The sequence below is a fragment of the Euprymna scolopes genome, chromosome 5 (genome assembly GCF_053919585.1).
Source record: "Euprymna scolopes isolate OS-2025 chromosome 5, ASM5391958v1, whole genome shotgun sequence".
Classification (NCBI taxonomy): Eukaryota; Metazoa; Mollusca; class Cephalopoda; order Sepiida; family Sepiolidae; genus Euprymna; species Euprymna scolopes.
Window position 1 is genome coordinate 148135256 of NC_136486.1, and position 12509 is coordinate 148147764.

The window sequence follows — 12509 nt, forward strand, 5'->3', positions numbered from 1 at the left end:
ATTTGATAATTTGTATTATTTGAATTGCTCAGATTACTGTTCTTATCTTGAGTTTTATTTTCACAAGTTTCGGTCAATGTAAATTCTGACCTTCAGGAGTATCTGGTTGAACTCGTGAATCTGCATCGAATTTGTCTGCAAGGACCCATAACCTAATGAGGAAAGTAAAAATTCAGTTCTAAGTGACATACTTTTGTGGTGGGTAGTTTCAATCTTCAGTGTGGACGATACTAAGAATACGATTGTAAATTATTTAGGACATCTACCCAGTCATTGGTGATTGAATGAGAGCATGCTATCTGTCATGGGGGGGGGCATTTTCCGCATAAAAGTATTAAGATATTACAGTTTTTTATAATATTAAAAATGTATAATTATTACTATTAAAAACATTTCATTGAATAATATAAAAATTTATCAAGAGCCTTTTGAATGGTCTAAGTTGTGATATTCCATTTGGAGTGTTTCTGGAACTTTCCATTCACCAAAACTATAAAAGAACGCTTATAGCACCAACTTTTCAGTTAGTCAGCAAACGAGTCAGATTGAGTCATTATGCCACTCCAGGTTGTCAGACGTTGACTAGATTAACTCCAGCCTATATTTCCTGGGATTCAAATCTGGTTGAAAGGAATCTTATAAAACAAAACAATTATAAGCACCCTCAAAGAAAAACTGCAATTTGGTAATTATAAAGATTTCTCTGACCTTCTCTCATTGCTATTAATTTTCAATGACTCAGTCTTTCTTCTAAAAGTAAACTAGACTGAATTAAGAACTTGCTTATCTCCCTTAGACCATTTATAACTATTTTTGTTTCTTTGTTTTTATGTACAATGAATACTTTAATTTTTCTTTCAACTCGAAGTTTATATTTTTTAAAATATATTTTGCATGTTTAATATTCTCTAGACTCAAACGCGTAACATTACCTACATGGACTGGGTAAAAAGTTCCATTTGAAATTCCATACAGATTTCAAAGTTCAACAAGATACACCTGAAGAAGGTTGGAAGTTATATCAACCAAAACATTGTAAGAATAACACTGAAGATGAAGGAGTCAGAATAATCCAATCGTTTTTCTTTTTATTACAGTATACTTACTAGCATACTGAAAGACTCATTAGATGTTATTGACTCCGTTAACGAATGCATGCTGGTTGGAATCCAATACGCTTCAAGTAATCAAAAATTGTACCTCCATTAAAATAATGTTTGTACAGTTAAAAAAAAATTAATTTTATTATGCTATAATCACACTGAAAAAATATCTACAAGAATTCTTCATTCACATTCCAGGAGCGTAGTACAAGAACTTCTATTTTCTGGGTCAGCATCTACCCATTTAGTAGTTATCATTGGCTAGTTTTAACCTTGAAGTGGTAATATTTTTAGTTCCTTACATCAAGTGGGTCCATGACTTGTCTGAAGCAATTTCCACAAATAAATGCATGCAATTAGACCATAGATTAAAAGCATATTCTATGTGCTCAGAGATTTGCATATTTTTTTCAGTTTTGGTATACATTACAATTTCCTCCTTGATTTAAAAGCAGCAAAATAAGATGAAAATAAAATCTAGTTCACAATGAATAATTATAATAAAGTAATATCATTAAAAAGAATCCAAATAAAACAACTATCGTTTGTTTTACTCATTTTTGTATTGATCATTTTGCAATTCTTTTGATAATGAATGTTTTTGAAATCACTGGGGAGTGAGTAAGCTCAACTAAAATGTCAAAGTGTTTTGTCAACATTTACGTGGCCTCCTAAATATCATTTAGACACATATGTGACTAAAGAGATTTTAATCATGGCTGTATATGCCATAAAATAAAACTATTCACAAATGAAAATGAATAGTTAATCTGTACCTATTTAATGTGTCTTTTATTTATGTAGATATTAAATCTTTTGACATTATGTCTATATTTGCATAGTTTTGAATATATGAATATGTCTGCTTTCAGTGAACTTTAGATATGAAAATGTCATTCCAAAAGAAATGAGTTTTTTTTTTTAAATATCCCACAATGCAATTCTATGACTCGAAATAGTATTATGAAAAGATAACTGAATATACACCAAAAATAAACGAGTCAAATGGAGGTATAAATCAACGAAAGAATATTTGAAATAGTGTTATATATTGTTCACAAGAAATTTAATCAATGTCTTTATTTCAATACTAACAATTAAAATTTAAATAAAAATGTACCATCAAATGTTATACAATATATGAAGTGGTAGACTAATGGAGTGGGCTTCCTATATCAAACAAAATGTAACAAAGAAAAGAATAATGCCAACTGTTTTTTATTATAACTAGCAGGACCCAATTTACATGTTTAATGATCTTCCAAATCACATCCTTACATCATTCGTAGACATTTTTGCTGACGACACTACCATCTATGGCAGCACATCAAAGGTCGTAAACGACCAAGTTCTCTCTGATTCTCTCTCCTCTGATCTTGAGTATGTGGTACAATAGAGAAAAAGGTGGCTGGTTACTTTTAATGCATCCAAAACCTTCTCTCTTTATATCATCAACGTTCTAATCCTCAGCTGGCATCAGTTGAAATGAATAGCTTTTCTCTTGGGGAGGCTCCATGTTTTGACAAGCTTCTTGGCTTGACCTTTACTCCTGATCTAAAATGGAATACGTACATCAAATCCATTGCCAAGGTTGCTGGAAAAATGATGGGATCCTTGTATCGATCTAGTAGATATCTACCTGCTGATGCAATTCTCTACCTATATAAGAACTAGGCACGTCCGAGGATGGAATATTGCTTTCACATCTGGGCAGGAGCTGCTAGGAATATCTTATCCTGTCTTGACAGAGGTCAAAATAGACTTTGTAGCCTAGTGGGGAATGTCCTTTTCTCTCCCTGCAACCTCTTTCTCACAGAAGAGACATTGTGAGCCTGTCTCTGTTTCATTGTTATTTTCATGGCAAGCGCTCGTCTGAGCTCCAATCTATGATCTCCTCTCCCCAAACGTTCATGAGAAACACTCGTTTGGCTGAACGATATCAATAATTTCCCCCACTCTTTATTTGTGCCTAAACGCAGATTCCATGAACAGAGCTTCTTTCTTAGAACTGCACACCTGTGGAACTCTCTTCTGTTTACCTGCTACAATATGGCCGTCTTCAGATCTAATGTAAACAAGTTCTTGATGAGCCATTGCCCTTAAGTAATCCAATTTACCAAATTTATACTGCTAACAATTACTATGATATTGTCTTTTGACCACTGTACACTCTTTAACCCTTATCTTCGAATGGTCTCTGGGCCTTGATAAGTGGTGATTCCCTTGTAAAAAAGACCTATGTCCTGGCATTGCCCAGAGTGAATATTGCACAAATAAAATATAACAAATATTGAAAGGATTAAAACCTAAGGTAATAGTAACAATGGTCGGTTGTTTTCCTATAATGCTTAGAATTGCAAAGTAAAAATCGAGATTATTATATAGAAAATTGAATAAGAAAAAGAATGGAACACAAATAAGTATAACATGAAAAGAAACTAAGTATGCAACGAACATAGTATATGAGTGAGTCAGCATCATTTTTCAACAAAAATCCTAATTGTACTCTTTTTCTACATTTATATTTTCAAATTATCATCTGTAATACAAATTAAATGATATCATTGTAGTTCTGAGTAGATTCCTATTGACTAGTTGATTCATTAACTACAGCATGAATTTTTGAAAGTAAATGTAGATTTTTTCCAATTCAAAATACTACATGTATATGTATTTACACACAAAACTATCCTTGCTTTTTATACAAACATGCACTCATATATATACATTAGTGTCACCAGATCAGACTGTCTGAAGATATTGGCCTCCTGACATAAAATGCACCAAACATTTATACTAAGTTTTTTCCTTTCCCTTTGCAAAACTCAATCATGTCCTGCAAAGCTAAAAACACAAACAATTTTAATCAAACCAAACACTGAATGAATATTTGAAGATATAAAGAACTTGAAGCATAGAAACTTACACAAAAGGACCAGATTCAGCATTAAGTAACCCGAAAAAGGTTGATATGGCATAAAACAACCAAACAACACCTATACATACACACACTCGTACATATATCTATATATATGGCAGTGCTCTTCTCAAAATAAACATTAATTATTCGAGTTGATGCGTTGTTTCAGTGTTTTCCTGGCGAAGCCCAACATACATAGCAGCATCCACTAGACCACTACCAATTCCTACATAGTAAAGAAGCATTTTAATTCTAGAAACGATTAGATATTAACAGCTGGAGTTAAAGTGATTTGAGAGCTGCTCAATTTGACAGTTGTTGACGAATAACAAATTCATAGCTAAAATACTTGAGTGTACCAAAGAAAGGTGATAGAGAAAATCTATAAAATTACGTGTCCTTCATTTCTTCACATACATTCATTAAGCAAACATTAATCACTAAAATAAAAATTTAAAAAAAAATAAGTAATAATCTATACAGATATGAGCGATGTACATTTCTGTGGGATGTTTTTTATTTTCATCACTTTCACTAATACTCTTGAGAATATTAGGACCCATATGTCCTTTCTCAAAAAAAATATACTACCAGATCAGACTGTCCGAAGATGTCGGTTTCCTGACGTAACATATACTAAATATTGATGTTGTTATTTTTCCGTTCCCCTTGGCAAAACTCGATCGTGTTCTGCATAATTAAAAACCAAAATTTTCCTCTAAGAAAAAAAAAACAAAAAAAAACTATACCAAACATAATGAATTGAAGAACTTAAAGCATAAAAACTTTCACCAAAAATACCTAGATTCGACATTAAATAATCTGAAAAGGATTGACATGCCAGAAAAAAAAAAAAAAACCCAAAAAAAAACAAAACAATATAATTAAATATTTGAAGTTGTGATAGCATCTTATATGTAAATCTGAAATTATTTCGCAGACAGAGCCTTATTGAAATAAGTTTCAGACTGCAAAACTAGTTGTCTCAAGTGACCGACAGTTTTTCTGTGGCAAAAGAGTATATAGAAAATAAAGTACGATTTGATAAAACGTGTTCAAATTATCTAATGAATTTCTCGCGACATGAAACCAGTAGCCATGGATGATTTTAATATATATATATATATATATATATATATATATATATTTGTGTGAATAGACTAATGTTTAACTGCACTAATTAGTTTTGGACATTCCGCCCGAATGGAGCAGAGGGAATTACAAATTGCATTGTTATAATGACTGAACTTATGCATTCGTGACCAGAAACTTTCATCTCTCTATGCTTGATATTGACTAAGAAAGCAACTCCTGTCATGGGCGTACATCAAAAGCAGAAATATATCATTGAATTCCTGGGAAAAGTGCATTGAAAATATAGGTGGATATGTAGAAAAATAAATTCTAGAGCACAAAAGGTCGCTCGATTTAATGGTACCACTCCCGTCTTCGTAACTCTTCAACTTTTTGAGTTAAAAAATAGCAGACTTTACTTTTGGAACTACCCTCGTGTGTGTGAATATTAAAATAAATGTGAAAGCTTTTTCATTCATCACACCTATGTTACCATTAAAATATGTAAGTCGATAATACAAGATGTTTCTCGAAACTATATATATATATATATATATATACGCGCGTGCGCTAAAAAGTAAATATTCAAATAGAGGTTTCTGTTGGCTAATTTGTTTATTTTTTGATAGTTTATAATAAATTAATGTTTGATGTTGTTCATTTCTAATTTTAGTGCGCCATTTTCTCTCTATATCTGCAATTATTTTGGCTATAGTAAAAATTAATTAATTGAAGTGGTTTAAAAATAAAAAGGACACAAACTTTCTTTGAATATGTTGATCATTGTTCAAAAACGTAATTGGATTGCCAACTATTTCTCACAGTTCTCTTCAATAGTACAACAATCTCAAACAAAATTGCACACAGTAATATTTTTCTGAAGAATTCTGGAAATAGAAAATTTGCAACTAAATTCTGATTTGAAATTTATTGACTAATTTATAAAATAAAATTCATGTTTTAATTAATTTTTTTTTTTAAGTTATCTACATTTTCACGTCCTAAGTTCTGTCTAAAAATCTGCCAGTCTATACGATTATTCGATTTTTAATTTAAAAATTGCATTACAATTTAAGTTGTAACAGCATAAAAATATTCATAAAGATTTTATTTGATATCGATTCATTTTGGACAAAATATTTTTATCTTCTTTCCCTGCACGTGATTTAAGTCTTTTTTATTTTTCTAATATTAAAGTAAAAAAAAAAAAATACCCTCAAAGTTCTTAAAAAAAAAAAAAAAGAAAGGAGAATCCTTATTAAATTAAATCTTTATTAATTGCTATCAAATCTTAAATTAAAATGTAATTTTGAAACTACAAATCGAATAATCGTATTGAATTGTGTGCTTTTTTATAGAGAATTTTGCTCGCTGAAAACGTGCACAAGGTAAAAACTAAAAACTAAACGGATGTTCCTATTCACTTGCTTTCCCACGAGAGAAAAGTTAGACACAAGGTCAATTTTTTACATGAGGAAATTCGAGTCTGTAGACTAAAAATTGACAGTTATTGCATAAGGAAATGTACACAGACAGACACAAAGAGACGTTCACGTTTATAGATATATAGATTTCATTTATACTGAAAATTATGTATTTCTTCATTTTTAAATCTAATATTGCTTCAAATATATTTCTATGTCCTTAAATTATATGCCCTTCTATTTTAAATCCAGTATTTTCTAAAATACTTTTAAAAAATTTTGATTTAAAATTAATTTAATCATTTTTCTACTTTATTTCTGTTAATAAAATTATCAAACACGATCACATGTGGCTGTGTTTCTAGCTGATGTGTAACTTTTATAAATACACGTTTAATTATTTCTTTTAGTTTACTATTAATCAAATATTTATTCAAATATAAAATTGAATAAAAGAAAGGAAAACTAAAAAGAATGTTAAATAAATGTAAACATTATTATATATATATTTTTAACTATGAGGGTCGTCTTTGAGTGAGTCCATTATTCTTGAAATGTATAGATTATCTTACTCCATAGCATACATTTCCTTTTTATAGATATCATGTGTAAATTCAGACTCCACGATATTACTGTATAGTTTTTGATAAAAAATAAAATATACTTATCCAAGCACAGTGAGTAATATAGCTTCAGACCATTGTTATAGAAGTTTCTATCTACAAAACCTTGAACAAATAAACAAGAACTAAAACTTATTAAAAGGTATAATCACGTTGACACACGGGTCCTCATCAGATCACCGAAGTTAAGCAACTTTGAGCCTGGTCATTACTAAAATGGATGACCAATTTGGGAATTCCAGGCACTGTATGTAGGATGACGTCGACACTTCCCTGCAAAAAGCTGCAAAAACCTAACGTCGTCATCTCCCTTGACAGGGATATACATGCGATTAGGGATCGCTTGTGAATTTCATACTTCATGGAACTTCCTCCTTTGGAGGAAGCCGGTTAAACCCAAATAGGGTTAGTGTCGTTTCACACACATGCACCTTATTAAAAAAAAAAAAAACAAGGAGTACTACTGCAAAGATTTAGATGGTCTTACCTGCTGGGGTTATGGTGATTTGGGAGCTGCTCAATCCGACAGAGTTGTTTACGATCAAACTGATTGTACGCGCATCCGTTTCCTTAAAATCTGTCAAGGTGATGGTGGCACAGTGTCCATCCGCAATGACATCAAATCCGTGGATTGACAATCCAACCATAGCTGAGCCGACTTCCGTCACTGTATCGGGCTCAGAAGTCATACTATCATCAAATACCCACGACACAGAGGTATATGCTGGGTATGAGTAGAAGCTTACCGATAGCGTTACATTTCCGCCATATTCTGTTGAAACATTAGTGATCACATTATTTTCAAATACAGGTTTGGCTGAAAAAGATAAATATGAAAAAAGAAAAATCATTGATACAAGAAGAAAACAATTATGAATTTAATATTTTTCAATGGGAGATTTCATTTTTCAACTAGTGTACAAAGAGATGTTCCAGTGTTTGCACTAATATTAATATAAAATGATAGAATTATGTCAGCAATTTAAATATTCATATATGAAAATAGAAATAATTAATAAATAATAAACTAAACTTACATAAAACCTAAAATATAAAAACATAAATGTATCTAAGTAAAACCTGTTAATATACAAAGGATGAACAACGAAAAGGTTAAATAGAAGTCAGCCAATATTTGTCTGATGGGGCTCAATTATTGGCTGGTGAAAATAAGGGCGAGAATAACAAAGAATCTGATTGATTAGAGGGCAAACTTAATACCACGTATATATAAAACATAGGGTAACCTCAATTCTTCAAAACTTCATGGGGGGTAGCATGCTCTTGTTCCGTCAGCCATGACTGGATAGAGGTCCTTAATAATTACCTTCAACTTTCAGGAGCATATCACTTTTACAATTGATTTTTCCAAGTACTCTAACCACTGCGCCGTGGATCCGCAAGGACCCATGGCACAGTGGTGTGGAAAAATCAATTGTAAAAGTGATATGCTCCTGAAGGTTCAGTCTTTAGTGTGGGCGACCGAAAAATATAATTACTAATTTACTTAGAACCTCTATCTAGTCATGGTTGACAGAACAAGAGCACGCTACGCCCGTGAAGTAAATAAAGAGTTCTGCTCGAAATTCCATCCAAATTCTCGAGTTCGACAGGATACACCTGAAGAACATTTGAAGTTTCATCGACCGAAACGTTGTGAAAATCACACTCAAGATGAGAACAGTAGTCAGATGAATCCAAATAATACAAATAACCAACCCTCATCTAAAAAATTCAGAAAATTTATAAATTTATTATACTTAAAAGGAAGTTTAAAAACATGTAATGTATAAATACTATACAAACAGTTATTATAGAAATTATTACTAAACAAAAAAATAGAATCGTTCCCGTTCCAGTGGAAAAACACATGTTGAGACAAAAAAAAAAAAAAAAGACTATATGTCTCATAGCATGGATTATGTAAATTATAATTATATTGATCTTGTCTTTTGTGGTGATAAAATGCAGAGGAAATGTACGAATAGGTCCTATGCTAAGTATGGGTTCATGTGAATTGATAACAAAAACTAATCTCACAGGCAAAGCCTAAGAGGGTGTATAATGCTCTGAAGGAAAGTAGCGCAGAATGTTTGTGTACCTTGAAAGTTACGTAAGAAAGTAAGTTATGTCAATTTTTCACATGTAGGTAAAGTGAGATTATAATTTTTTGTCCTGGAAACGATCCGAGTTTGTGTAAAAAAAAAAAAAGTTTATTCAACTCTGATCCAATAATTATATTAATTCAGCACCAAATTTTCAAATTAAAAACGTTTATCTTTGTAAATAAATTTGTTCTATTTTTAAGTGCTGATAGTGGTAATTTTTCATTTGAGTTGACATCTAAAAGAAGGTAGAGGTGGATCATATGTCTGCAAACATTTTTCTAAATTAAGTCTAAAGATTTTTTTTTTCTTATTTCATTGACCTTTTATGCTTTTCTTTGTTTTTTAAATTTCTGATAAGATTCACTTTACATATTTTTTTAGTTATTACTTATTGATTTTCTTTCATTTTATATTTTTACATTTCTTATAATTAATTGAGCTTAGCTTGATCTAATATCAAATGATTCATAGAATTTTGGAACGATCATAATATTTAAGGCTTCAAAGAAATGCGAGATGCTTCTAATCAAACAACAATCACAAAAAGATGGATGCATCTCTCTTTTTCTGATCATTGGTCTGGTGCCACCAGATCAGGCTATTTTACTAAACATTGATGCTATTCCTTTTTTCCTTTCCCTTTGCAAAATTCAATCATGCTCTGCAAAAACAAAAACAGTTTTTCTCAATAAAACAACCAAACTAAACACCATAAATAAATATTTGAAGATATAAATAATTTGAAGCATAAAATCTTTGCCCAAAATGATTTAACACAAAAAGGCTGATATGGCGTAAAATCAAAAAAAAAAAAAAAAAAAAATTAAATGAAATAAACATCATGAATATAGATTTGAGGATATTAACAACTTGAACGATAAAAAACTTTTTTCCAAAATTATTGCATTCAGCATTAAATAATCTGAAAAATGCCATAAAATAATTAAACAAAAAAAAATGATCATTGGAACAGGATCATTTTATACATACTCATGCCATCAGTAAAATATACTGAATTATCTCCTTTAAAATTACATGCAGAGAATTAGCTATTTATACAGATACTAGCAGAGAGAGTCGCTGTTGCCCGAGATTGAATTTGGATCAACAAACGAGTTACACTTTCAATATTTTTACTCGGTCAAATAGCCCGTTTTTTTTTTAATTTTTTTTTTTTCAATCAAATCGATTGATTGCCTGCTCTGGTCGGTGCACTGGAAGGACGCTTCAAATGCCTTCTTGCAGTGATTTACTCCACAATACCTTGCAGTCAACATTGCACCGGAGAACCGATTATTGATTTTATAAAATTGTTTAACCATTGTCTCAAATAAAAATAATGAAAAAAAAACAAAAAAAAAATGAAAGTAATTTTTTAACCAGTTTCAATACAACGTTTAAATCCATCATTATCAAGGAAAACAGACTTTTTAGCCAGTGTAAAACGGACAAAACTTATAGTCCGTAGATTTGGAATGAGTGCTTTCTCCCAAATTGATTGTTGTTGAATATGGTTAAATTTATGTTCATTTTTTAATTAAATACTAATCGCTATTAATCCCTAAATGTGCATCGAATGGATACCATAATATGTAGGTCACTGCACTTTATGATAACAAAGGTTCATATAAAATTTCAGTCAGATCGATTTGGTAGTTTTGTGAACATCTAGAAGCAAACGGACAAACAGAAAGACAGAATAAGAGAAATATAATATTGATAATTGCTAAGATCTTTAAGAACATTAAAGGAAGATTATGATATTATTCTCATTAAAGAAGGCATGATTTTCTATTAAGGTGATAAAAAAAAGAATTTTAATTGAATTAAGATTCTGCAATTATCTGAATGAGAAAAATGGAAAGTGTTTTTTGATGATCATTTTTTTTTTCTTGTTCTGCCGAGAGATGATTGCCAAGTAAATACACTGATAAAATATCCAACGATCAATTTTTGATGTTGTATAATAGAATTGAATGAATGTTAAAATATTGACTTTGCTGTATCAAAGTATTTGATTTATCTTAAAGACACAAGAGAAAGATAATTTATTGATTTACGTTTTCTTCATACGTGTATGTGTGTCATCACAGAGTGGGCCATGCTTCTCTTTTCTTTTTTTTTTAATCTATTGTTTCTTTTATTTTAATTACGTTTTTTTTTTACATTCGTCTAGGTTAGTCTGGCTCAGAGGATGATCCATAAGAGTGGCAGAAAAAAGAAAGGGTGTATACAGTTATGGAAACATTTTTTTTACTTTATATTTCTTACTAAAATTATAAGCTAAATTTACGTGTATGTGTGTGTTTTCTCATGAATACAAAAATTGAATAACTATTTTTTTATTTACAGGTTGAATATTTATTGAAATAAAAAATGGCAATAGTAAAAAGTACTAAAATATTTTTTTAATCCTCATTGAAGAACGTACATTAATATCAGAATTAAATGCGCCACAATTTCAGTTTATTTGTAAAAAAAAAAACTATTACGTTTCCGTTTTTTTTTGTTTTTTGTTTTGTTTTGTTTGGTCTGGTCATTTTTATTTTAGATGAAGATTGATAATTCGTATTATTTGGATTCCTCAGACTACTGTCATCACCTGGAGTATTATTTTCACAACGTTTCACTCAAAGTAACCTCTGACCTTCTTCGGGTGTATCTTGTCAAACTCTGGAATCTGCACAGAATCTCAAACAGAACCCTTTATTAAATTCATGGGGGTAGCATGCTTCAACCACTGCACTACACGTCCTTGCAGATTCGTGACATAGTTGATAAAGTATTTGATTAAATTCAATTGTAAAAGTTACTTTTCTGGACGTTTAAGGTTCAATCCTCAATTGTAAATTATTTAGGACTTCTCAGTCATGGCTGACGGAACGAGAGCATGCTATCATGGACTAAACAACGGGAGCTGTTCAAAATTCTGTGAAGATTCCAAATTTCAAAAGAAAGATTTCCGAGTTCGACTAGACACACCTGAAGAAGGTCGGAGGTTACATCGACCAAAACCTTGTGAAAATAACAGGTCAAGATGAGAACAGTAGTCCAAAGAATCCAAATAATATGAATAATCAGTTATTTCAATAGTAAAGACGAAAATTAATTACTCATAAAATTTTAAATGGAATTGGAGGCTTTTAAACTATTTAGTAGAAAGCCATTTCTGACCTTAAAATTCTTTATCGAATTCTTGTGTATTAAGATTGAAAGATTTAGAAACAATTTTCGATCAATAATTTTATAAATAAAAA

General features: G+C 30.7%; 1 protein-coding gene across 10 annotated transcripts in view; it reads right to left on the reverse strand.

Annotated features, from left to right (window-relative positions):
• The window catches only part of LOC145277016 (synaptogenesis protein syg-2-like), an 824542-nt gene that overhangs the window by 142872 nt on the left and 669161 nt on the right, over positions 1-12509 (reverse strand). For all 10 annotated transcript variants that reach the window (XR_013868085.1, XR_013868082.1, XR_013868084.1 and 7 more), the window contains exon 11: positions 7632-7961. Coding sequence is in view for 6 of the 10 variants with exons in the window: in XM_080128618.1 (XP_079984744.1) it covers positions 7632-7961 (330 nt within the window). In the remaining 4 variants the exon portion in view is untranslated. The remainder of the gene's footprint in view (positions 1-7631; positions 7962-12509) is intronic.